This window comes from Macrotis lagotis, chromosome 3 (genome assembly GCF_037893015.1).
Source record: "Macrotis lagotis isolate mMagLag1 chromosome 3, bilby.v1.9.chrom.fasta, whole genome shotgun sequence".
NCBI classification, from domain to species: Eukaryota; Metazoa; Chordata; class Mammalia; order Peramelemorphia; family Peramelidae; genus Macrotis; species Macrotis lagotis.
Genome location: NC_133660.1, coordinates 275,754,774 through 275,781,178, shown reverse-complemented (window position 1 = coordinate 275,781,178; position 26,405 = coordinate 275,754,774). Strand labels below are relative to the sequence as shown.

The following is a 26,405-nucleotide window of genomic DNA, read 5'->3' as shown; positions in this document are numbered from 1 at the left end:
TCTAGAATGGCCCTTACAGACTTCTTTGTCTACACTTGGGCTGATGGTTGGGGCCAGTTGCCCTTCAGTGCTTTTGAATCCTCATGTAGGTAAGTATTACTATTCTTGGTCCTCCGTTGACCATCTGTTCTTGTGGCCAATCGTGGTGAAGAAGATTGCACCAGTGATATGTGTTTGGCATAGTGTCTTTGGCATGGAAGTCCCGCCTGGTAGCTGTCCAGCTCCTTGGGTTTCACTGATAGCTGTCACCCTTCCTTCTGGTATCTTAGTAAGTTATGGTGTTATGTGACATTCTAGACAAGGCACCAGCCTCTTCAGTAGTTCCCAGGTCTGTAGTGACTGCTGAAATTGTGGTAGGAGAGGGCTGCTCCCATCTCTCCAAACAGATTCTACCATGGCTCTGGGCAGGAAATAAGACAGTGGATGGTTGCTAGGCTCTGACATTTGACTCCGTACACGTGATCTTAGAACTTTTCAGGACTGGCCCATCACAGAAAACTCAAGTTTGAAGATGGACAACCGGACTCAGTGTCAGTCAAATCCTTGCTGATCCAAAGACTGGTCTCTGGCATCCCCCACCCCCTGGTACCCTGGCAGGCTGGTCTGTGGGGTGAACAAGAGGTTTGCTTGGGGGTGCAGAGGCAAGGAAGGGATCTACCCATGGAGCTTCAAAGCTGTTGGTGGTTTTATACAGGTCTTCCTTCCTGTATTTTGGTTCTGAGACTCTTCAGATGTATCTCCCCAAGGGAGACCATCCCTACAAAGGCCTTGACAACTGTGACAAGAAGCACTAAGCCCCAGTGGATGTGGCCACTCCTTCTGCCTCCCCGGGTCGGTGCTCACACCTTGTTGGTGGAGTTCTGCAGAATTGGTGTTTTTGGTCTACCCACAACTTCGGAGCAACTTCCTCCTGCAGAGTCAGCCCCTCCTCCTGGTCTGTGATGTTATCAAGACACCCTGGTCTTTGCAGATAGGCCAGGTTAGCTAGTCAGTCAACAGCTAGGCTATTCTATGGACCAGAAACTATGCCAGGACCCTAGCCATTGAATGGACAGGCCAACAGCCACTGAGAAATGACCAGGGTCCCTGGGAGACCTTGGACCACTCACTCGAATCCACCAACTCCAGCTCCAAGAATGGAAGTTTTGTCTTCTCTTTGTGTTCACTGGCCTGAAATTCCCTGGCACCTAACAGATGGCCCTGGGCACCTGGAGCCTGAGGCCCAATCTCCTGTTGGTTGATTTGACTGCTCCCCTTGAGATCTGGCTCATCCACACACACATTCCTGCCTGTCTTTTTCTCAGGCACTGCCACCAAGGCAGGGGTTGGTGGCTTCTGGAAGGATGCCATGAACCAGCATTTCCTTGAGATGGTTCCAGAGGCTTCTTTCTCATCATAGTCTGAGCAATCCTCCTAGCCCTTTCTCCCAAGGAGGTGGAGCAGTGAGCTGGCTTCTGCAGTACCCCTCCTTCACTTCCCACATCCTCCCTGGGCCTAAAGGCCTGTCCTCAGGCTAAGCTTCTGCCCAAGTCTGTATTTCAGATCATTTGGAACTCAGGATTCATCAGGTTAAAAACCAGAGACTCCAGATAAGGACTTAAAAGTCAGAACTCCTGGAGTATTGGCTGGCATCTCCCCATTTCTCTCCTTTTGTAGGCCTCTGCTCTGCCTGTGTGGGTGGCCCAGTTTCCTACTGGAATCTGGAAAGGACTAAACTATCAGAACTGAGTTTAGGGTTTGACCATGCCAGAGCCACAGTGTTTGCTTCTCTGTGAACCCCATGACCTCCTGAGGCCATCTCAAGCTCACCATTGGTTGGGGGTCTGCTTGTGCACTCAGTAAGCAGCTGGGCCAGGGGTTGCCCCCATCTCCTAACTCAGGCAATACAGACTCAACAAAGCTGACAGGATCTGGGCTGGTCACTGGTGGCATCATTCCTCCTATACTCCCTGAATGACAATGGCATCTGTGTTCTCCTCATGGACTGTGTCTCAGCTGGCAGCAGTAATGCAGGCCTAGTCCTCATCCAGCCCAACTGAGAAGCTCTAGGATACTCTCCCAAAAGGGGGCACAAGATCATTGAAGTGGTGCCTCTGAGCCTCCATATCTTTTCTGACTCAAATGAACTCTGCTCTTGGGGCTGCTGCCACCTATCTTATCCTGGTCTTCAGGTGTTGTTCTACCAGGAGCAACAAAGACACCAGAGAGAGGGGCCCAGGGTGTCTGTCCAGCATAGGGGTTGGAGCCGTAGTCTGCTTCTGATGTCATGACGCCTCTCTGGGACATCCATCCACCTTCTCCACCATCTCTTCAGTAGGGAGAGGTCTATCCCAGGTCTATCTTGCTGTTGCTAGTTTCTCAGGTACATCTCCATGGTCACAGTTCTCAGGTGTGGCTAGAAAAGCTTCTTGCAAGGCCTCATCTGCCTGCCTCCAGGTTCCTCCTTAATTGTTTATGCTTCTAATCTTTTCACATTTCCAGACATTTAACCTTAAGATGACCTCATTCTTTTTTAAAATAAAAAATGTTATTAAGCTTTTATTGGCACATGACCTCAATTTCACCCTGTTTCTATTCCCCTGGCTTCCCTAGAGGCATCCCATATGATTATTTTTTAAAAAAAGAAGAAAAACCCCAGCAAAAGCAATCAATTCATCAAAAAAAAAAAAAAAGATAATCTGACCATACGAGCACTGTTCAACACCCATGAGAATCCTCTCCATAGGAGACTTCTTCCTCAGTCTCTTTTTTGGGGGCTAAGTTGTTCTTCATGATTTGGCAATATTCATTTTGTGAGTTGTCCTCCTTTCCTTTGACATCCTCCTGGTTCCTATTATTTCGCTTTGCATCCATTTGTGTCTGTCTTCCCGTGTTTCTCTGCAGTCTTTGTATTTGAAAACATTCCACGGCACTTATACATCACAGTTTGTTTAGTCATTCCCCACGTGAGGAGTCTCCATCTTTTTAAAATATTGTGTCCCAAGGTAAAAACATCAATATTCAAATGATTCACAAGCATCCAGAATTGCAGCCAATAACACCCCACAAAATAAATATAGGAGCCATAATGAAATTCCAAAGCCCCTGTGGGAGTCTCAATAAGTTTTCAATACAGCAACTTCTATTATACAATGACACAAAGAGCAGGCATTCAAGGCTTGCTTAGAAACTCACCAATCAATTTTAATTAAAGATATAACATTTTTGTGCTAGCAACCAGTAGGGAATAAGAGACAGAGCTGGTCTGGGAAACCTTCTAGCCAAACCCCATAGTTAGTTTCCTCACAGACATGGAGAGCAGTTGCTCCATGACCCTCCTGCAAAAACCCATTCAGACAGGCAGACAAAAGGTAGAGCCATGGAAGAGCCATGAAATCATGCTCTGAATCACAAATGTAGGAGAAATACAAATGAAAAAGGCCCAAGGTTTTGCCTCATGACGGGCAGATTGGCAAAGATGATCATATTCTTGTTGATGGGGCTGTGGGGAAGCAGGCAGGCTCATTCACTAAAGTCCAACCATTCCGAATTTCCATCTTGAATGTCTCCATTAGAGTAACCAAGCTGCCATGCCCATGGAGCCAGAGAAATCAAAGGCAGGAAGAAACATCCTGTGTAGACCAAAATACTCATCACAGCCCTCTTTTCAGGAACACAAAGAACTGTGAAAAATGTCATGAAGTCTTTCCAAATTCTCCTTAACCCTCCAAAGCCCTCACTGTTGCAATCTAATTTTCCATCTTATATCATTAATTATTATTTCTTGTCTCCACATTTTTTTAATCACTTGGCTATTTTTTTCAGACTCAACAGGCTTTTTAAAATTCTAGATTAAAAAAATGAGAGACCCTGAGTCTGACACTACCTGTGTGACCTAACCTCTCTGAGTCTGTTTTCCTCAACTATAAAGTGAGGGAGTTAGGTTGCATGGTTTCTTGGGTTCTTTACAGCTCTAAATTTATGAACCCGAGAGTTCAAAGAGGCTGAAGAAACTAAGGTATATGAGTGGAATGAGAAATTATTTGTGGGAAGGAATGAGGAATACAGAGAAATATGGAAAAAGTTATTGAACTGATGCAGAACCAAGCAAGCAGGACCAAAGAATCAAAGAACGAATGACTCCCAGCAATGAAAATGTGGAGATAAAGGAGGAAGAACTGAGTAACTGGAAGACTGATCTGGGCCCCCTGCCTCCCCCCCCCCCCCCCACTCCCAGGACATCCAGGACTCGGTCAGGTTGCCATATTGGTTGTTTTTTCTCTGTTCCAAGGGAAGGTTCAGTCTGGAGAGTGGGGAGGGAAATAGTTCTGAGGTAATAGCAAAAGACGTCAATAAAGGATATTATTTATATTTTTTAAAAAACCCCAACATTCGGAAACACATTTAGAACAGACACAGTTTCTAGAGCCCCTAGGATCTTCCTGAATGGTCAGTGATTCTGGCCCAGGGCTGATCACCAAGCTTCCCCTTTCTTGAGGTGGCTGAGGTCCCTTGACCATTTCCTTTGATGTGGATGGCCTAGATGAGGGAGTGAAGGAGCTCTCTGAGGAAGAGGAGCTGCAGATTTGGGGCTTCGTGTACCTGAGAAGTCAGGGGGTCCTACAACATAAGTCCGGAAGCATTCTTCTGACATGGTTCTCTTTGGCAGACTGATGAAACCCTTCTACCCCTCATGCTCAGGCAGGTTCCAGGTAAGGAATGGCAAGACCACCCCCATTGGCAGAGGCCCTGAGTCAGCCAGAGCCAGACCCTACTGGGCAGTTAGTGAATACTGGCCCCTGCGGTCCAGGTTCCTGCCGTAATGGATGGTCAGCCAGAGGAAGGAAGTGAGGAGCATTCCATAAACCTAAGGGAATGGAGACAGAGGGAGAATTTGAGGGGTGGCCTGGCCTTCTCTGGGGAAGCCCTGGGCTGAGGGCTCACCTCCTACCTCCTTGTCTGGGTCTTTCCATTTCTCTAGTCCAGGGAGAGAAGAATTCTGAGGACTTAGAACTGGGAGAAAGTTGAATACTCTTCAGGTCCAGGCCATTGTCCTTGTACAGAAAAGGAAACCAGGGCCAGAGGAGGGGGACTATTGACTCAAGGTCACATGCAATAAGTGGCAGAACCAGTTTTCTTGGGCCTAAACCAGGGGTCACTCATGGGAGTCCTCTTATGGTTTTGGGATAATCACTTCCTCAGACCTCAGTTTCCCTATCTGTAACATGCAGGTATTGGGTCTGATAGAAAAGAGTTTCCCCAGAAGCTCCCCTTCAAGGAAGGGTCCTAGCCAAGGGAAGAAGCCCAGGGAGAGAAATGGGAGAGAAGGTGCCAGGACTTCTTCAAGGGGAAGATGAGTGACCTAATCCCAGGCCCATCCCACAAGATCACATCTCTCTCCTCTGGACAGACCATGTGGTGGGGTGAGTGGGAAGGGGTGGGTACCATGAAGGCTAGTGTGATGATGAACAGAAAGGTGACTAGGTTCAAGTGCTCTCTCACAAAACTTCTGATCCCCTGCAGGCATCCCTGGAAGGAAGAGAAACAGGCTGAGCAGAGCTGGAACTCCCCGCCACCCCACTCCCCCATCCCCAAATTGGGGGAGGAGCAGTGTACCCTGCCCCCCCAAACACCCTATATCTCTACTTGGATCATGGGCCACAAGGCCTGCCTTCCAGAAAAACGTTCCCCAGACAACCTCCTCCCTTCAGCCGGGGCTGGGCAGGGGCATAAGGAGTAGCTCGCCCTTTGGGCTGCTGGGTGACGGAGCCGTGCCAGGCGCTGCCTGGCCATTAGGTCATCACAATGGGCATAGAGGCTCTGAGGATTCTGGAGGCCCTTTGGGGGTGGGGCAGTCAAAAGAAGTGGAGATATTTGGCCAGAGGACAGAAGCGTTCTGGGAGTGGGGGGCAGGATTGTGCTGGGAAGGGAGATTGGCCCTGTTCCTTCAGCCCCAGTCCCTGCCTGGAGTGGGGGGCAGGGGGAGGAGAGTACAGAAGGGAGAGGTCTGCTGCTGGCAGAGGGCCCCAGGGAATTCGGACAAGAAGTGGCTTCCCAGCCCCTGAGGCCGGTACTGCAGAAAGGACCCTTGTGCAAGCCTAGGTCTCAGCCCAGAGAACTTGGGCCGGGCTAGCCCAAGCTGCCCCTTCCCATGAGGCTGGTCAGGGTCAAGCCTTCATCCTTTGGTCTATTACAGCACCAGGCCAGTTTTGAACCCGGCTCCTCTGTTGCTCACTGTGGGCCCTGAGCAGGGCTCTGAAAGCCTTAGAGCTTCAGTTTCCTCATCTGTAAAATGGGGACCTTCCTTCTACCCCCCCTTCCCCACATACCTCCCCTCCTCCAGCCAGACCCAAGTCTTCCCTCTTGCCACTGATCCAAGGCAGCAGCCCCTTGCTCCATACCTCTCTCTGCTGAGCTCCCCTACACAAGTCCTTCTCCTCCTGTCCAAGCCAGCTGAGAGGGGAACTCTTTCCACAGCAGCCAAACTAAAAATGGCAGAGGGGTCCCAGTGAGCAGCAGGCCAGGGAGGAACCCCTACATGCCTGTCCTGTCCTCTCTGGGGTTCAGCAGGGACAGAGGGGACCAGCAACTCTCCTGCCCCAGCCAGTAGCCCCTGCCTTGCCCCCTTGAGCCACAAGACCCCTTTCAGAGATGGGGAAACTGAGGACCATGAGGAGAAGGCTTTCCAGGGTCCCCTGTGTCTTAGGATAGAAATCAAACCATTTCCAACATGGACCAGACCCCTCCTGGGTCAGGGCTTACCGTATCGTGGATGGCCACCAGCTTCTGCCACCAGATGCCAGAGACATTCTGCATAGCCTGTTCATAAGCCAGGTCATAGGTATCAAGCATGGTGTTCTCCACCTGTGAACAAGACCACACCAAGGAGGCCCTGAGCCTGGAGACCCCTTTGTTTGGCCCTTTCCTCCCCTTCTCCTCCTATCCCTTCTCAACATGCCCCACCTCCTGTTTGCACCACCCTTCTCAACATGCCCCACCTCCTGTTTGCACCACCAAAGTGCCTCATATGTCCTCAGTGCTCCACGGTGGCTCCTTTCTATCATCCCCAGGCCCACCAACCCCCATCACCAATGGGACCCTGGCCTCTATCACCATCTGAAGACAATAAACACCTGTTGCATTTTATTGAGAAATTGAGAAAAGCAAACCGATTCTACTTTGTAATGGGTTCCATTCTGCCCCTCAGGCCACTTGGCAGCCTTGTCTTGGGCACAATTCTCTGAATTCATTTATGAGTTTCCTCTCCCTTCTGAGTTAAACTGCGAAGCCTGCTTCTCCCTGGTATCTCTGGCCCACCAGGCATCCTTGACCAGCCACTCACTACCATGGGTCATCCCTGCCCGTGGACTCATTCTATCAGAGTGAACGAGAGGTGTCGTTCTGGGGTGCCTACTGATCCTATTGTCCCCTGAGCCTATGCTGCTTCAGACTTTGGATCCAATTGTCTCGGCATCCCTGTCTTCGAGGCTGCCTTCTAGTGTTTGGATGAGATGCTGTTTGGGGCAAATTTGCACTTTGCTAATAACTTAATGGAGTTCAGAACTTATGTGCCAGTTTGCCTTAATTTCACTTGGGATGTTATGATGTAAATTTAGGCACCTACCTGTGTCTGGATCACCTTCCCTTCACCTTCCTTTCACCTCACCTCAGCCACTGAAATCCTCATTCTTGGAGATCCAGCTCAGGGGTTACTTCCTCCTGGATGCCCTCCCTGATTATCACCCTTAGGTGAAAGTGATCTTTCTTGGACCCCTAGATGGCGCCATAGTGCAGAGTGCCGGCCCTGGAGTCAGGTAGACCTGAGTTCAAATGTGACCCCAAACCCTGACTAGCTGTGTGACCTCTGTGGCCTCAACTTTCTCATCTGTAAAATGGGTATGATAACAACAGCCAGCTCCCAGGATGATGATGATTATATATTACTATGACTTGATGCTTGCAAAGGACTCCCCACAGGCCCTAGTCCATCGGACTATTCACTCGGCCTGCTTTCCCCTGCCCCGCTCCCTGACTCCCTTCCTTTCTCCAGGGCCTGGCCTTGTCCTCTGCCAGTCACACAGTGCTTGGTGAAGAGAACCGATAATGGCCCCAATACTCAGGTGGGACAGACGTGACCCTGGGCGACTCCCCTGCAGAGCCATGAGGAGGGCCTGCTGAGTAGGAGGGCCCCAAGTCCAAAGTTGGTTCACCTCAGCCACAATTCAGGAGGGTCATCGTCTGGGGCATCAGAGCCTACAACCCTCCACCTCTGCCGGGAAAGGAGCCTGGGGCCAGAAAGGGAGACCCTCCCCCTTTCTCTTCTGGTGTCCCAGGGCCAGGCTGGTGCAGCCAGTGGGAGATTTCTTAGCCATCCCACTTCTTCGGGCAGACAGTAGGCTCAAGGAAGGAGATGCTTGAAGTGAGAACGACCTTCTGGGAGATCTCTCTCACCAACCTGGACTCCCTGTTCCTGCAGGGCTGGTTACCCAGGAGATCCTCAGCTCAGGGAGAAGTTGGAAGGAAGACTCTTGGGCCCCAATAATGGAGCCTGTGACCACTAGTCCCTGAGTGAGGCTAGGTCAAGTTCATCACAGTGGGCTATTCACTTCCAGGGGTTAGACTGAGGCACTGGAGAGAATCCCAGGTGCGACTCCCTATGAGGCCTCTCAGACCAGTCCTTGTCTCTCCCTGAGCCTCAGTTCTGCCCCCCCCCCCGGAAAATGAAGACATTTCACAAGAGGATCCCCAAGATACAGAAAGGGTTTTGGAATCTCAGATGGGCTGAGGGGAGGAGAGGCCTTCAGCTGAGATGAAACAGATCTGAAATGACTGGAGCACAGAGCAGGCCCTTCAGGGCTCCCGCTGCCCTCTCTGCTGCCCTGCTGCCCACGTCCTCTTTTTCTCAGAGTAATTCAGGCTCTGTGCCAGCTCCTTGGCTGCCCAAGGTCCCCAGGGGAATAGTCTTTGAATGAGTGAATGAATGAATGAATGCACTCTGGGGCTTTCCTAGGCCCTTCCCTCATCTTTCACCATAGCCCACCATCCATCTCTCCCTCTTGTGAGGACTCTCTCCAGACTCTTGGGGCCCCCATTTCTGCCCAAGAGCTGTCCCTGCCCATCGCCTTTGCTCACAGGATGAAAAGGCTCCATGGGCTCAGCCTGGCATTCAAGGTTGGCGCCAGCCTGGCCCCCCCACCCCGGCTCAGCTCCTTTCCTACATAATCCAAGAGCATGCCCAACTGCAACTGATCCCCATCTAGAAGGTGAACCTGTAGAGACCAATGCCCCAAAGCAGCCCCGGCTCTGAGGGGGAAGTGGGGAGGACTGGTCACTGGTGGTGCCCCCAACTGAGGCCTGGCCTGTGAGGCTGCTCAGCGGACTGGCCTTGGCTACAGTGATTCCCATTCATCCGCTACAGTGGGGCATAAGCTCCCTGAGGGCAGGCTGGCCTTGACTTGGCACTCATCTCTCCACTGACCTCAGGATGCTTGGCACAGAGGAGGGGGCTGTGCAAACTTATTCCTTATCTATAACAAGAATAGGACTAAATAATAACATTTAGGCAATGAACCTACTGGTGTCTTCTGAAGAGCTTGACCTGTACCCTCCTTAGTGCCCACCTTCTCTGGCCCCTCTTCATCTCTGTCAGGGAGGGGTGCCAGGCTGGGTGGGAGGAGGGCAGGGCAAGGTTCTTTGTGGTCCAGCAAAGGGAAGAATCAATGAGGAAGAAGAGTGTTTTGGTCTCAGGGTCAGGAGGTTAGGACGCCCTGGCTCTGCTCCTGACTGGCTACTGACCCCCACCCCAAGAGGCATATTCCTGTCCTGCCCTCTCCTTCCCTTCCCTGCCCTATCCTGCCCAGTTCTGTCACTCTCCATGGGTGGAGTCAGAGTCAAGGGTGGGGTGGCTCCCTGGACCCCTGGGGATGGGGGTGGCCATGGCCATGATGGGGCCAGGGGAGACCAGGCTGGGTTTAGCTCCAGTGACCCCTCCAGTATCATGCTAATGGAAACAACTGGAGGGGGGGAGGGGGAGGAAAGAGAAGCCCCTTTACCCCCATCAAGAGAGAACAAACCCAGAGAATGGGCTCCCAGGCTGGACCGGCCTCCCTGAGGCTCTTGTTCCAGGGGGGTACTGAAAATCTTATCCACTGGGAAGTCAGGCCACCCAAGGAGTCTTTATGAAGCACCTGGCAAGCCTCAGATACTTGAGAACCCTGACTTTGTACAAAGAGGGGAAACTGAGACTCAGAGATGGCTCCTACCCTGCGAAAGCCCAGTGCTCTATGATCTCATTCAATAAAAACTCATCTTCCTGGAAACTTTGGGGTCAACTCCATTTCAGTAAATGAAATCCTCCCCGCAGGGGATGGGCAGAGCCGTGACATCCCTGTGTGATGTGGAGGGTGGCCCTGACCCTCTCTCAAGAAATCTGTGGGCTGTGGGTTAGAGAGGTCTGAGGAGGCTGGGCCGGCCTGGCTGGGCAGGGCTGCCCTCCCGGTGTGAGCTGGGGCTGGAGCAGCTATGGCCAGCTGTGGGAGTATCTACATGTGCATGTTCGCAGAGACATGTGGATAGCATTGTGTATGTGTGTGTGCATGCTCTGCATGATGCAGACAAGCCATGTGTGTCTGTAGGTGCATGTACCGTGTGTCAGACACATGTGTGTTGTGTTTTAGCGACACAGCTTGTGTGCTATAACACGTGTTTATGTGTGCATGGGTTTTGGGATGTGCACACGGCTCTGTGCATTGCTGTGTTGTGTGTGTGTGCAGATGTGTGGGAGAGGTGGGCTGAGCTGGGGGGTGGGAGGGCCTCATTCTTCCCTCCCTGGAAGCATCTCCCTCCGGGAAGTGTGTCAGGAAGCATGTGGCCCCACGGCTGCCGCTCGCCCCCCCAGCTCACACACCCCAAGCATTTCCTGAGTGCCCCACCCCCATCCGCTGAGGCCAGAACCTCCAGCATGGGGGGATCAGGGCAGGCGGGCCTCTGGTCATGGGCAGCCCTGCTGCCCAGAGACCTGAGGGCTAGGCCACAGGGCAGCCTTGCTTCTAGGGGACCACCACCAAGGCCCTGTCTACTGGAGACTCAGTTTCCTCTCCTATAAAATGGGGGTCAGGGCTATGAGGAGTCTCCTGTGAGTCAGTCACTGCTGGGGCCTGATCGATCCCTTATGTGCTGAAGAGCTGGCCAAGAGCAGCAGAGAGGGCTGGCGGGAAGGACGCCTGAAGGATTCGGCCCGAACAGCCGGCCCCTGGGCGGGTCCTGTTCGGCAGCAGCTAGGCGGTGCCAGCCCTGAGCCTGCCCTGGGCACCCACACAGGAGCACTGGGCACTTCCTAAGTGGCCTCTGCTGGGGCCCCCAGAATCCCCCTGAAGACCTTTAGTTCATTCATGCATCAAGTGGCCCAAGGGATAGAGCTCTGGACCTGGGGTCAGGAAGATGAGTTCAAATTTGACCTCAGAATGTACTGACTGGAAAAAATCACTTAAACACGGCCTGCCTGTTTCCTCATCCATAAAATAGCCAGGGCTGTTGGGAAGATCCAGGAGATCCCTTTGTAAGGTGCTCTCTACATCTGGCAGATGGCTAGATGGCACAGTGGGTAGAGCACTAGCCCTGAAGTCAGGAGGACCTGAGTTCAAATCCGCCCTCAGACACTTACTAGCTCTGGGCGGGTCACTTCACTCCGATTGCCTCGTGTCCTCGGCTCCCTCCAGTTGTCTCAATCCATATCTGGTCACTGAACCCCAGCTGGTGACTTAGCACAGCCCCCCCCACTCCAATTCATGACCTTGTCATGGCAGGAACGAAGGCCAAACATCATCATCGGGTGCACACACATGCTAGGAAGACCATTCCCGCTAGAAATCTGAGCTCCTGGAGTTCTCTACTGGAGACGCCAGAGAGCCATTTGTGACCATTCTTTGGGCCCCCTCATCCATCCAGCCCCAAATCTCCCCACAATCCCCAGTCTGTCCATGTTTTACATTCTCCTGATCTATCAGTCTTGATAGATCAGAGAGGGGTTCAGGTTAGTGTAGGGGGACCTGGTCTCAATGCTGCCTCTTGGGGTCCCCTCACCCTTTTCTAGACTTTGCTCGTCCCCCTTGTAAAAAGAGGACACTAAAGGTTGACTAGGAGCTGAGGGCAACATTACAGGCCCAGAGTTGGTAGATTGACTTTTCTCCCTGTTTCTCTCATATTCTGCAAAGGTTCTGCAGGCCCTTTTCTGTCCTCTGTCACCTTTCAAATGTCTTGGTCATTGGCTCCATGATCCCATCTGCCATTTGGGCCCAGTGACTGAACCCTTAAAGGGCAGCAGGGGTGTTGGCCCTCCTTTTCTTCTTGAATGAGAGGAAAATCGGGGAGCTTGGTTTTCCTTCTTCCAGGCACCCCATCATCCATCCCATCTCTCTCTAGTGGTCCTAGCCCTTCCCTGGTCTCCTTCCCCACCCGACCTATTCCCATTATCCTTGGCTGTCCTCACAGGCTCTATCTCTGGCTCCGGACATCTGGGGGCCGGTTCTTGTGGCTGCTACCCGTGACTCCCCCACTTCCATTTTCTATGCCTATCTTTTAAACACGCATAAACGTGGAACATCCTGGCTAGCTGCAGCCTTTGTTTGTCTGTGTCCAGCAACTTAGCCCTCTTTCCTCCTTATTTGCATTTGGAGCTCTAGCATTTTTTCTTGAGTTTCCCAACATTCCTGGGCTGGCTTTCCATGGACCCTGCCCATCCTTCCGCTAAAATCCAGGCCACATGACAGATGGAGCCTGACTTTGCTTTCATTCTCTATCAGCCTCAGAGAAGATGGATAAGGGTATCCTCTCTAGCCCCACTCCCGTTTCCCTGATTTCCACTCTAGCCAGCAGACACTGAGACAAAGAGAGAGATGGAGAGATACAGAAGAGGCAGAGACAGAGAGAAGCAAACAGGCAGAGACAGACACAGACACACAGAGCCAGAGAGCCAGAGATAATGATTGGAAAATGATTGGAAAATGGAAGACTTCCCTCTCTCCTCCTTCACCCCTGTCCAGGATAGCTCCTTATCCTGGAGGACCCATCAGGGACTCCCCAAGGAACCCTGTGGCCCAGGCCCACTGTTCATATATAGAGGGGGCATGTGTGGCCAGGGTACCCGGACTAGCCCTGATCCCTCCAGGTATGAAGTCTCTCTTGTCCTCCATCTTTCAGACATCAGCCTCTAGAGACCTCTGCTGAGGGGCCACCTCTTCCCCATGAGTGTTGACTGCTGCCATCTCTAAGTTTAGAGACAAGAGGCAAAGCTTCAGATGTTTAAGGGTGGCAGAACCCATAAACACTATCATTATATTAGAGGACATTTGCTTTCTTTGCATAAGGAGGGAAATTTCTGCTATTTCCTAGAGCCTTAATCTCCTGGGAACATATCCTCTTAGAACATAGATTCCTGCTAATTAGAGCCCATTGGCTGCCTTTTTTAAATCTTCTTCTTCCAAAGGGCAACTGGGTGGTACAGAGGGTAGAGCACTGTCCTTGGGAGCAGGAGGGTCAGGGCCACATGTGGCAATTGCAGGCCACCACTGAGGAATGCATGTGCCCGCCTTAGAGAACTGGATGCTCAGGCCCGAGCCTTGGAGGAGGAGATCGACTGGTGGCGGCAGCAGGGGGTACCCGGCTCCCAGAGGCCGCGGGACGAGGCCTCGGCCGCCAGGCTCCAGAGGGACCTGCGGACTCAGGCTCTGCAAAGTGAGAGGCTGGAAAGCAGCCTGGCCAGTGTGGGCCTGGCTCTGGTAGAGGCTGAGCAGAACCTGCAGGTGAGGCCAGCCTGACCCACACCACCCATCAAACCCTCCTGAAGGAAAGGGCCAGGCACCTTCATGGCTCCCCTCTCCCATCCAGGCCCAGGCTCAAGAGGTGGAGGAGCTGAACCGAGAGCTCAGACAGTGTAACCTGCAGCAGTTCATCCAGCAGGCTGGGCCTGCACTACCCCCACGGCTCCAGGGCTTTAGTCCTGGTCAGGTGAGAGCTTCAGGAACTGGGTACCAGGGGAACCCCATGAGGAACATTGCCCTTCCTGGGGCTCTCTGGACTCACTCCCTGTTTGCTACAGGATCCTCCTCCAGCCTCGTCAAGCAATCCATCCCCCGCCTTCCCGAGATGTCCGTCTTGAGCCCCAGAGTACACGTATGTGCTTGTCATGGCATCACCTCCCTGATGTCATGGGTTTCTTTGAGTATGAAGGACAAACATCCTCAGTCTTCTTCTTCTTCCTCCTCCTAGTAGGATTGCCATCTCAATCCCCAGCCTCTATTTGACTTAAAGCTAGAAAGTCCTCAAGGCTTCTGTTTTATCTTTTAGGGACATTTTCTACCCTAAAAAAAAATTTTTTTAAGGTTTTTGCAAGGCAAATGGGGTTAGGTGGCTTGCCCAAGGCCACACCCCTAGGTAATTATTAAGTGTCTGAGACCAGATTTGAACCCAGGTACTCCTGACTTCAGGGCTGGTGCTTTATCCACTCTGCCACCTAGCCACCCCCCAAAAAACCATTTCAAGGAGTTTTACCAATAAAGTATTATGGGAATTGTGTGCAGTTGAAGCATTGTGGTTTCTCCTGGCCCCTCCAACCCTTTGATCTTTGATGCATGAGGGACGGGGGAGACGGTTCCATTGGACCTCTCTCATTCCATCTCAAACCTTGGTCCAAAGTCACATCCTCTATATGCAAGCATAACTTACAACCAAACCATGTGCTTTAAAACAACCCCGATTTCTATGTCTGGAATAATGTGTTGATCCCCCCCCCCCCCAGACTCCCTTATCCCTTTTGTTTTTTTAAAATTTTAAAAGGCAATAGGGTTAGGTGACTTGCCCAAGGTCACACAGCTAGGTCATTATTAAATGTCTGAGGTCCCATTTGAACTCAGGTCCTCCTGACTCCAGGACTGGTGCTCTATCCATTGCACCACCTAGCTGGCTCTTCCCTTCAAGGCTCCTAACCCTTGGGGTACTCTATGGCTGGGCCATACCTGTCCCTTTAGTTATTTCTTCTTTCTGTCCTGGTCGTCCCTTGACTACGTCCAAGTACCCCTTATAGGACTTCTCTTTTGGTCTATACTGAGTTTTCTCCACTCTCTGCCATGTATATCCTACCTTGTACCTGGATTTCCCCACAAGCATATTCCCTTAATATAAGATGGATCCTGGCCTCACTTCCAGCCCATGTCAACTCCCTTTGCTCACCCTGTAACTTCTGGATTAAGTATGCTCCTTGTCTGGGTCACTGTTTCAGTCAAAAGTATCATTCAATGAAGTCTCTCTCTCTCTCTCTCTCTCTCTCTCTCTCTCTCTCTCTCTCTCTCTCTCTCTCTCTCTCTCTCTCTCTGGCAAACAGGATTAAGTGACTTGCCCAGGATCACATAGCTAGTAACTATCTAAGGTCAAATTTGAACTCAGGTCCTTCTGCCTCCTTAGGGTTGGTGCTGTACCTACTGCATTGCCCAGCTGCCTCCCCTCGAAGTTTTCATGTTACTCCACAAAGTCAAATTTGCCTCTAGTGTCCTTTGGACATAATCCTTGTGCCCACCTGGTGAGTCACAGATGGGTCCAGAGCTTGTTTGGTTCTGGTCCTCCATCTACCCTGCCCTCAGGAAAGGATCCAGGACATGTCTATTAGTTCCTGGGGCAGAGCCATGTCTTTCCTTACAGTGGTGTCTCCCTGGGCTCTAGACTGGGGCTCCCCGAGGGTAGGACAGTATCTCTTTATCCCTCTGCACTTGGATGGGGTTTCTTGGTGCCATGTGGCTCATGACCACCTCTGCCATGACTGTGATGTGCCCATGAGCGAGCAGCCTTTGCTCCAGTGTGAGAAGCCCCCCAGTCAGGCCCAGCCAAGACAGATGGTGAGCTTTCTTGTCTGCCCGACCTGCCTCTGGAGGGTCAGCACGAGCTTCCTCTAGGACTCTGCGGGTTGCCTCAGCCCTGGAGCAGAGGCGCATGGACAGGCTGGAGGAGAGCACGCTCCCTCTCCACAGAGCTTTCCTACTCTATTTAGGTCAGTCAGGGCCTTCTCTAGGGCTGGGACAAGTCATAGTCTCTTGGAGCCTCAGCCCTCTCTTCTGGGAAATGGGGGTGTTGTGAGGAAATGGCAGCTATGAGCTGCTTAGGATTGGGGGCTGGGCTTGGAATCGCACCGACAGAAGGGACTAAGGTAAGAAGCACCCTCTCCCAGGATAGGGCTGTGATTGTGCAAAGTCAGCTGGGCAGGACTTGGACTCAGGCCTTCCTGGCCTTGAGGCCAAAGCTCTCTCCTTCTCGCTCCTCCCTCTCTGTCTCTCTCTGGCTTTGTCTGTTTCTGTCTTTCTCTGTCTGTCTGTCTGCCTCCTCTTTGTCTCCTCTCTTTCTTCACTGCCCCCTTTCTCCACCATGGCAGTCAGCTCTCCAATTTCTACCCTCCTCCTCATTATTATTTCCTCACCCTTCTATGCTCCCTCTCCCCCACCCCCACCCTAACCCAAAGGAGAGATCCTGCTGAGCAGCAGGGAAGGGGCTCTCCCTGTGCCCCCAGGGCCTGGCATCGCACACCCCCAGCCAGCACTCTCATCAGGTTGCCTGCAGGAAGTTGAGTGTCTGTTGGTGCAGAGTCTTGGCTTAGAGCCTGGGGCCCATCACTGGTTCCAGGAAGAATCTGGAACCAGTTCAAGATATAATTCCCACCTCTGGAGGGTGGGTGGGGGAGAGACTGTGCTCCTGCCATACATGGAACTGAAGTGGGATCCGTATCCCTGGATGCCCTCCAAGTCTCTCCAGGTCAGCCACCTGTAGCCACACCCTCACCACCTCCTGCCCTGGAGGAGTCACCTCCTCCAGGAAGCCCTCCTGGAGTCTCTCTTTCTCCCGCCTAGGTTTTCCATCCCTCCCAGCTTCCTAATTCTTCCTCGGCCTTGTGGCTTCCGCAGACACCTAGGGGTCCAAGGATGGGTGGGGGCCTGCTCCCCTCAGTCCGGGTCATTGTCAGGGTAAATACCTGCCACCCCCTCACTCCTCCCCACCCCAAGAAATCAGCAAATGCTGCAAATCCAGGCTTCAGGGATTGTTTGTAGATTGTCTCCACTTAAGAATGGGACTGGAAAATATTAATCATAGGAATATCTCCCTCACCACCATCCCATCCCAGAAAGCCGGTTGTTAAACATTTACAAGCAGCCCCTAGTCTGGCTCAATCCCTAAAGCTTGTCTGAGCAAGTGAGGAGGCCTTACTCACCTTGAAGGGCTCCCGGTATCTCCAGAAGGTCACCTGTACTGCCACAAAGAACACAAGGGTGAAGGAAAAGAAGCCCTGGGGAGACAAAGGAAAAGCAAGATATTTGTTCAGCTGATCCCAGAAAAGTCCTAAGGAGCAGTAGCAGCAGTGAGGAGGAGGAGGAGACCTAGGTGGTCCCCCAGCCCAGAGATGTTCCCTGCCTCAGAACCTCTATTTCAGTTAAAAGAAGCATCCACCTATAAGGTCAGGAGATGACATCACTGCCACCTTAGGACACAGGGATGGCTTCCTCCTTCATCCTTGGGCCCCAGCGCCTGGCCTCAGGCTCTGTTTAATAAATGATGTTCCTAAATCCTTGCTGACTGGAAAGACTTGCATGAACAGATGCTGAGTGAAGGGAGCAGAACCCAAAGAACACCGTATACACTAACTGCAGCGTTGTAACGATGGCCATCCATGATGGACTTGTGATTCCAGTGCCACAATAATCAAAGACAGTTCTAGAAGACTTGTGATGCAGCGTAGCATCCACTTCCAGTGTGGGAACTGTGGAGTTAAATGCAGACCCGAGCTCACTAGCTTCAATTTTAAAGTTGTCCTCAGTATTATGACTTTTCTCTCGTTCTTATTTTCTCTGCTTTGATTCTTCTCTTACAACATCACTAACATGAATCTATGTTTAGTCTAATCACACATGTATGGCCTAGTTTAGACAGCTTCCCTTCAGGGGAGGGGGGAAGAAAGGGAGGGAGGGAGGGAGAAAAATGTAAATCTCAATGCCTTGCAAAAAATAGTTGGAAAAACAAACAAAATATCCCATCAGAATAAGGGAATAAACAAATAGAGCCTTGCTGATTGATGCTATTCACCCTGAGCATCTGCCTGGTGAGATCTGCCTGACGGCCCCACGCCTCCATGCAAAGATGGGCATTATCTCCTAAATGAAATGGGCTCCAGATGTATAGACCATCAGGGTAGCATGAGCTGACCTCCCATTCCACCCCACGGCACCTCTTTCCACCGAGCCCCTAAATACACTCTGTGACTTTGGGATCCTTGCATCTCCTCTCAGGGCTTCAGTTTCTCCCTGAGTAAAGCTAAGGGGTTGTCCCAGCTGGGCTCTAAGGTCCCTCTCAGTAAAAGAGCAGAGAATGCAGAGGGCCCCTCCTATCACCCGGCCTGGTCAAACAGGATTCTCTGCCTTTGCTGCTGCAAGGAAAATGGGATGAGATTCGGGTGTCTAATCCTGACAAGGAAGTTGCAATGAAATTCTTGAGTGAGAGGAAACTGGGCCCAGCGGCTCCAAGAAAAATAGGAAATTGATGCTAATCTCGGGCCAGGAGCCAGTTCTCAGCACAAAGGGGTCAAAGGGGGGAATGGTTCTCAAAAGAAGAAATGCAGCTATCCTTAGTCATGTGAAAAAAAAATATGAATAGAAAAGCAAATCCAACCAATCCCCATCTGCTTGGCGAGGGCCAGGGCAGGCTGGGCCCCTGCCACGCTGCTGGGGGCACTGGGAGGGGGCTCAACACCTCTGCAAGATGATGGAGAATTATGGGAGAAAAGACACCCACTGCTGGGCATTGCTGCCAAGGAAGCCAGAGCCAATGGGAAGAAAGGTTCCAGAGGAACCTGCAAAGGAGCACAAAGTGGGGCCCAGGAATGGATGGGAAGGAAGGTTGGCAGGGACAGACCAGGAGGGGTTTGGAGAAACATGGGGAGCATCCTAGGAAGCAAGGGTCCAGTTTGAAACACCAGCGGAAGAACCATATGGATAGGAAGAGCAAAGATGGCCACAGACCAGATTCCTGGTCAGATTAGAGCTCCAAGCCCAGATATGTAAAAGGGCTCTTGGGCCCAGGTTACAGGTCAGGTAAGGATCCTAGGCTCAGGTTACTGGTCAGATAAGGACCAGGGCATCTGGGGAGAAGCCGTGGGCTAGGCTTTGGAGGCAGAGGAGCTGGGGTCCCAATCCTAGCCCACTGCTCCCCTCTCTGGACCCCAGAGTTTACAAATAGGGAGGAGGACTGGTTTAGCTTAGACCCAGAAGCCTCCTGCCTAGCTTGAGCAAAGGGGGAAGGCCCATCCTAGAGGGGCAAGGTGGTGCCCGTCCGGCCAGATAGAAAGAGGGTCATGCCAGGTTGGCCTGGCAGGGTTTGTTTGGACGATCTCTTCAGAAGGGGCTGGGGGTCAGGCAGATTGTCTCTAGTGGTGGGAGCTGGCCTAAAGGGGCCGAGCTGGCCTGGAAAAGGAAGGAGCTCCTCAGCCTGGGACATGAAGAATTTATCCAGTCCTTGGTGGGGAGGGCTCTGCCCCCAGACTGGGCTGGGCTAGCTGACCTCCCAGGCCTCTTTTAGCAGGGAGAGTCTATGATGGAATATACGATACCCTAAACTGGCTCAGCCTCAGTTCCCTTATCTGTATCATGGGGCTGGTAATCCTTGCACTGCCGACTTCTCAGGGTGTTGGAATACCAGAGATAAGGCACAACAAACTCTGACTCTGTTCCAGACCCATGACGGGCCAGGCTGGCTGTGTGGAGACTGGGGGTGGGGGGTGGGGAAGGGTCCTGGGCCTGAGGACTGAAGGATTCTGAGCCCCTGAAATGGGAGCTGTGGACTGACCCAGGGATGGCTCCCTGGGGGTTACCGGAGCCTGCTAAAACTCACCCCACCATCCCTGCTATCTGACTCCCCTTCCCAAGCGACAGGATCCAAGGAAATTGGTCCTGGCTGGGAGGGAGCCGGAGCAGCCCCCCTCCCCACTCCAGCTGCCCGACCCAGCCTCCTAGAGTTCAGGCTGGCCCAGAGCAAGTGGCCAAAGGCCGGGGAGAGCCCCAAACTGAGCCTCGGGGGTGTTCGAGGGCCGGAGCCAGCTTCTTGCCAGCCAGCGGCTGGGCCCACAGATCCCCATGGCTTCTTAGCCCAGTCAACCGCTCTTCTTCCCTGGAACCTTTGTCCCATTGTTTATCAGCCTCCTGAGCTGTGGAGCCAGGCCCGGGCCCTTGTCTCTTTGCCAGGCCACCATGTCCTCTGTGAGCACACTTGCCTGCCTGCCAAGGCCGCACAGGCCCCAAGTCACGCCTCCTGACCCCAGGCTCTCTGGCAGAGGCCCGATCTGGTCGACCTCAGGGAGGACTCTTCCTGAAGCCTCTGTCTTTGCTGCCGAGGTCCTTAGGGTCCTGGGCCTCAGCTTTGGAGGGCAAGGGCACCTGCAGATGATCTGTTCTAACCCAGTCCTTCAAAGGAAGAAACTGGTACTGATGGAGGAGGGGTGTGCCCAGTGAGCAGCCTCCTCGGCCTCCCCCTGGACATCCTCCTCAGCTGTCTCAAAAGACAGTCAGACAGGAGAGCAGCAGGAGGCAGCATGGACTGGGAGTCCAGCCAGGAAGCTCTGGGTTCCAATCCTGCCTCAGACACCAACGAGCTGTTTGGCTCTGGGCAAGTCATTCAATGTCCAGCTGCTTCATTTTCCTCCTCTATGAGGTGGGGGTCATAGTGGCCCCAATGCCTAGGGTTGGAGGAATCAAAGGAGGTAAGGAGCTTAGCACCCTGCCTAGGGTAACAGGGGCTCCGGAAAGGCTTGCTGCTATTCATTTTTATTATTATTATAATTATTATTATTATTATTATATAATCTCTGTTGAAAAAAAACTTTGCAAACCTTCAAGTCTGATCTCAAAGTGAACTATTGTCATTACTCAGTTTCCTCCCTTTCTAGATGGGAAAACAGACCCAGAAGGAAAGGACTTGGCCACAGTCACACAGCTAACAGGCAGAAGGAATTCCTCAAATCCAGGGCTCTCCTACTAGAACACGTCCAGGTCCTCCGGATAAAGAAAATCCTAAGTTCTGCCCTCGGAGAGAAAGACACAGCCCTCCCCCAGGCCCCACCAGCCGAGAGCAGGGGTGGCCAGCTGCACAAGGGCTGCAGGCCAGGAGCCCATCTGGAGGTGTCTGGTCCCCCGCCTTCAGCAGCAGAGGCCTCTGGGGCAGGAGAGGAAACAAGCTCAGCAGAAATGAGAAGCCCCGGATGCTGGGGTGTCCCTCCCCATCCCTCCCCGATTCCAACCCGACCCCATCCAGAGGCTTTTGAGGATCCCTGAAACCTCCAACACCCAGGGGTGACTGAGGGACTGGTCTGGCCACACCAACACCTCCCAGAGGAGGGAGACCCCTGAGGGCAGCGGCTAAGATGGGTCCAGGCTTTTCTGCTCTTTCCGGAGCTTCCCCTTCTAAGTTGGATCAACAGTGGTCTAGTTCTGTGTTTCTGACCCTCAGGCCTTACATCCTTCACCCTCCAGGGCCCTTCATTTCCTGAGGAACTGACCCTCTGGAAGGTCAGGGCAGGAAGCGACAAGGAAGACACCCCACCCCCACGGACGGAGGACAATCTCCAGGCTCGGGATGTCCTGCTTAATCCAACATGCTGGTTACCCAGGAATCCTGCAAGGGAGTGTGGGAGCACCTCCTCTCAAGGTTTTAGAACAACTCCATTAACCCCAGAGGAGGGGGATCCAAGGAAGCAATGAAAGTTTTGGTGACCGAGAAGAAATGTTAGTGACAAAGGAGAGCTGTAGAGAAGGGAGTGTCTGATTTGGGGGGACTGTCCTTTCCTTAGTCTAGTAGGGAGTGGCCTGGAAGAACAGGGGTCCTGGGTGACTCTAGATGGGTGCAGCCTCCTGGGGGACAAAGCAAGAAGCTGAGACTTCTTCCCTCTCCAGACGGCTTGCCAGCCAACCTCTGAGCCTGGCTGGGTTCCCCCAATCTCTGATGATCTCTTTTCCCTGGAACCTCAGGATACTTAAGAGTTATCTGGGGTAATAAGAATATTAATGGGGGAAAGGGGAAGGGAGGGACATTTGGATCTCTAATTTACCAGATGTGGGAAACTCCTTGTGTGAAAACTTCCCTCCCCTTGCAGATCTGTATCTGGGTCCCTGGGAAGGTAGTCTTGTCCTGGGTCACAGAGCTGGAGGTTTCTATTACAAAAGCTCCCATTTCTCTAGATTTCTGTTTAAACCCATTTCTCAGAAGAAAAGTTCAGTTCAGAGCTGATTCCTGATACACGTCCTTGAGCCTCATGAGAGTCAGATGAGGGGGAACCAGAACCCCCCTCCTTGAGGACTGGTGTGCGGAGTGTAGCACCAACCCATCCACCAATCAAACCCAATTAAGGACCTACTGGGAGCTAGGCACTGTGTTAAGCCCCATAGAGACCCCAGGGGACACCCACAAACACACACAACCAGAGGCTCCACTGACCATTGGCCTCCCTCGTGGTCACTGGTGACACACAGGATGCTGCCCATCAGACTGGGGCCAGTGGTGGGAGCCTCGGACCTCCTCACTGAGCGGTGGGTCCAGGGATGGAGGTGGTCAGGGAAAGGGGCCGGGCAGAGTCCAGAATGAATCCTGGGGTTTTGGGGACAGCGGGGATGAGCCACGAGCTCAGGACAGCTCCATCCTAGCTCTTATCAGCTCCCTGCCACCATCGCTTCTCTCCCTTTGACCCACTGGTCCCCTTAGGCTGTGACCCAGACAGGGGGACTCCCCAGCGGACCCTTCCACTCTGCCACCTGTTGTCCATGTGACGCAGGATCAGTCCCTGCCCAGAGGTTTGTGTGTATGAGAGAGAGAGACAGAGAGAAAGAGAGAGAAAGAGAGAGAGAGAGAGAGAGAGAGAGAGAGAGAGAGAGAGAGAGAGAGAGAGAGCACATTCTGGGGGCTGGTTCTTCCAAGAATGGAATCTGGGAACATGGCCAGTTCCTTTAGGACTCGGTTTCTCTCTCTGTCAGACCAGGAATCTCTCTGCAGACCCCTGGGGAGCCAGGCTCCTCCCTGCACTGGTCAGCTCCTAGCTAAAAGTGGGGATCAGATGGGGGAGGGGGTGCTTGGGCATCATGGGAAGTGGGAGTGCCCCGCACCCCAGCTCCTACACAACAGGCCCGGCTGCCCCAAGGCCGGCCAGAGGACCGGCCCTCTTTGTTTCTTCCTGGCCTAGGCCTGGCCCGGCCTCTAGGCCCAGGAGGCTTAACTTCAGGATCCTCCCGCCCCCCAGTGGTCAAGGAGGAGGCTGCAGCTCCCCAGGCCGGCCCCTCCTCTGGCCAGGGATCCTCCGGCCACCCACCCCCTCACCCAGCATTCCTTTCCAGCCACCCGGAGTTGGTCCTGCCCTCCCGACTCTCTCCCCGCTTCCCGTCATGCCTCCTAGAGCAAGCCTCAGTTCCTCATCTGTAAAATGAGGGAGTCTCACCTCCCCAGGTGACTGGTTGGCCCCTTCTAGCTCTGAATCTGGGCGTCTAGGACCTTTCCTTCTGCACCGTTCACTTGTCTGACTCTGGAAACAAAGTCAGCCGTCTCTGTTGGCCATCCACCCTCTCTCCCCAGCCTCGGAGAAGGGGGCTCCCAGAAGCCTGGGAAGCAGTCCACATGGGGGGGGGTGCCAAGGACGGGACACACACATACACCACCCCCTCCCCCCATGGCCTCTTAATGGGCGTTCCCAAGTTCTGGCCTGGGTCCCCTTCCCCTCCCAATCGGTGATCTCATCAGCTCATCTGGCTTTAATTATCCCCTCTGCGCTGACTCCCAGACCAAGAAGACGGCCGGGTTACTCTCTGCAGCTACTGTCCTGCCCCATCAATAGGACATTCAGCCTGGACTTCCCAGAGACACCTCCAACTTAACATGTCCCCAGCTGAACCCAAGCCATCCCGAGCCCGTCTGAGGGCACTGCCATACTCCATTGGTAGCAGCCTCAACCCCTCTCTCCATCTATCTAAACAGCTGCCAGATCTTAATTCTCTCTCCATGATAGCCCACTCATCCACCCATCCTTCCATCCTCCCATTTGTCCATCCATTCATTCATCTGTCATTCCACCCACCCATCCATCCATCTATACAGTCATCCATCCACTTCCAAACCCTTCCATGGCCACCATCCCAGTTCAGTTGCTTTTTTTTTTAGTTTTTACAAGACAATGGGGTTAAATGACTTGACCAGGGTCACACAGCTAGGTAATTATTAATCTGAAGCCAAATTTGAACTCAGGTCCTCCTGACTCCAGGGCTACGGAGCTGCCCCCGGGTGCCTTTTGACTAAACCAGTAACCTCCACCTGAGTTCTCTCTTCTCCATCCCATTCTCCATGAAGTGGCCAAAGTTATCTTCCTAGAGTCCACCAGCCAGGTCACTCAACAAATAGCAATGACTCCCTACCATCTCCCAAATCAAATCATAAACACTTCCATTTGGCATGCAAACCCTTCACAGCCTAGTCTTACCTGACTCTATGGTTTCTTTCACTTCTCACATGCTATGGTCCAGCCAAACCGGTCTTCCTTCTTTTCCTTATTCATCTAACTCCATTTAGCACACCCACACACATGCCTGGGATACCCCATCTAGCTCGCCCAAAGCTATTTATTTGTATTTCCTTTTCCTGCTTCTAGTAGGGCTTCTTCCTCTCAGGACCACCAGGCCTCAACCATCCATACTGATTCCCTTTTATCATTGATGAGTTCCTTTTGGGGCCTCCTTTGGGGGTAGGGCTGACTGATTTTCAGACCCCTGAAAACAGCTATAATGGGCCTCCCCATCCTTCTCTTATTCCCCTCACTCACCCTCACAGATCTTGGATAAGGTCCTTCCCTTGCTTGATTTCCCTCCTCCAGAGTCTCTCTAGGGTCTTTACTCAGATAAACCAAACCAAATCCTCTCCACATATACTTGGGCCTGAACAGAAGACCAGGGGCTCTCACCTGGAAGACACCATGGAATGAGGACCAGCTACAAAAGCCTTCATCTTATACCTGAGAGAGGCCTGATGTCCCTCCAGGAACGGAGGGTTCACAGGATCCTGGAATCAGTCAGGATGGACCTCGGTGGCTACCTGGTCTAACCTCGTCATTATACAGAGGAGGAAGGACTGGGGTTTCTGACTCTGCTTTCCTCTAGTGTAGCACAAGACTGGGCCACAGTAAGAACTTAGTTGGGCTTCTCTGAAGCCCCACATTTGAGACCTGGGAGTAAAGTCAAGTACCAATAGAAGGATGATGCCTCTCCAGACTAAGTGGTGGATCCTAGCCTGGGCCCTACAGGATGGGGATGATTCCAAGAGATCAGAGGCCAGGGAGGACCTCCTTGGCCTGAGGTGAGATGATGTTGACAGATCCCTGGCCAGCCCTAGCACCCACCAGTCTGCTACAAATGCTATACATTGTGGAAGGAAGAGCCCCAGAGAGAGAAAGAAGCTCTGGGCTTGGGTTCTGGTTCTAACTCTCATGACCTTGGGCAGGTTCCCTCTGAGCCTCGACTTACCCCTTGGCAGTGCTCTTGGGGGTGGTTGGAGAAGCTCTCTGGTTCCTGGGTCCTTGCAAGCACTCAGCAGCTGAAATACATCCCATATCTCTGTGGGTTTGTCTCACTGCTGGTGGTCCAGTTGACCAATGACTGTTTTCCTACAGTATGTGTCTGGGATGTGATGGAGACCTTGCATGGAAGGGTCAAATCTGTGCCTACTGCCCACATCTGGGGATTCACAAGGGGCTAGAAGATGTCACCACCCACAAGAGGGTATACAGCAGTGGAGAGGATCAGGAAATTTGGGAAGCTACAGACCTTGGGGGGGACACTGTTACTGTCATCACTCTGTCAACTGAAGGTGGGAGATGCAGTAGAGAAAGGCAAGCCTGTCCATCATCCAGAAGCCTAAGAAAATCAATGTCTGGATAATGACTCAAAATGCAGGCTTGATAAGGAATGGAGGACCACTAACAAGGGCCACTTTGAACCTATTTGCCTGGGGTCTTGTGTCTCCTATCATCCAGGCTTGAAGATAAATGGAAGGAGCAGAGGAAGAATATTCCATCGATCTTTGTATCACAAAGATGACCAAACGTAATATTGATAGAATATTAGTCCCAAAGAGGACCAGCCAATAGCCCCAAAAGGGAGCATGACCTCACAGTCACCTATATGAAAATGCCTAAGACACAGGGAACAGAAACGGAGTCAAAATGGCAGAGAAGAGGAAGTTTCTTTCGTTTTCCCCATTTCCCCATTTCCCTATTTCCCCATTTAAATCAAGCCTCGGGACAAACCCTGTAGTGACAAAACTCACAAAAGGATGGAGGGGAACAATTTTCCTGCCCAAGATAACTTAGAAGAACTATAGGA

At 52.4% G+C, this 26,405-nt stretch overlaps 1 protein-coding gene across 1 annotated transcript in view; it reads right to left on the bottom strand.

Annotated features, from left to right (window-relative positions):
* Positions 1–4,202: 4,202 nt before the first annotated feature.
* TSPAN32 (tetraspanin 32) overlaps positions 4,203–26,405 on the bottom strand; it is a 37,753-nt gene continuing 15,550 nt past the window's right edge. Inside the window, exons 4-8 of the mRNA XM_074230805.1 lie at positions 17,225–17,299; positions 6,742–6,843; positions 6,381–6,464; positions 5,425–5,508; positions 4,203–4,846 (exon numbers count right to left, since the gene is read on the bottom strand). Coding sequence (XP_074086906.1) covers positions 4,751–4,846; positions 5,425–5,508; positions 6,381–6,464; positions 6,742–6,843; positions 17,225–17,299 — 441 coding nt within the window. The 3' untranslated portion in view covers positions 4,203–4,750. The remainder of the gene's footprint in view (positions 4,847–5,424; positions 5,509–6,380; positions 6,465–6,741; positions 6,844–17,224; positions 17,300–26,405) is intronic.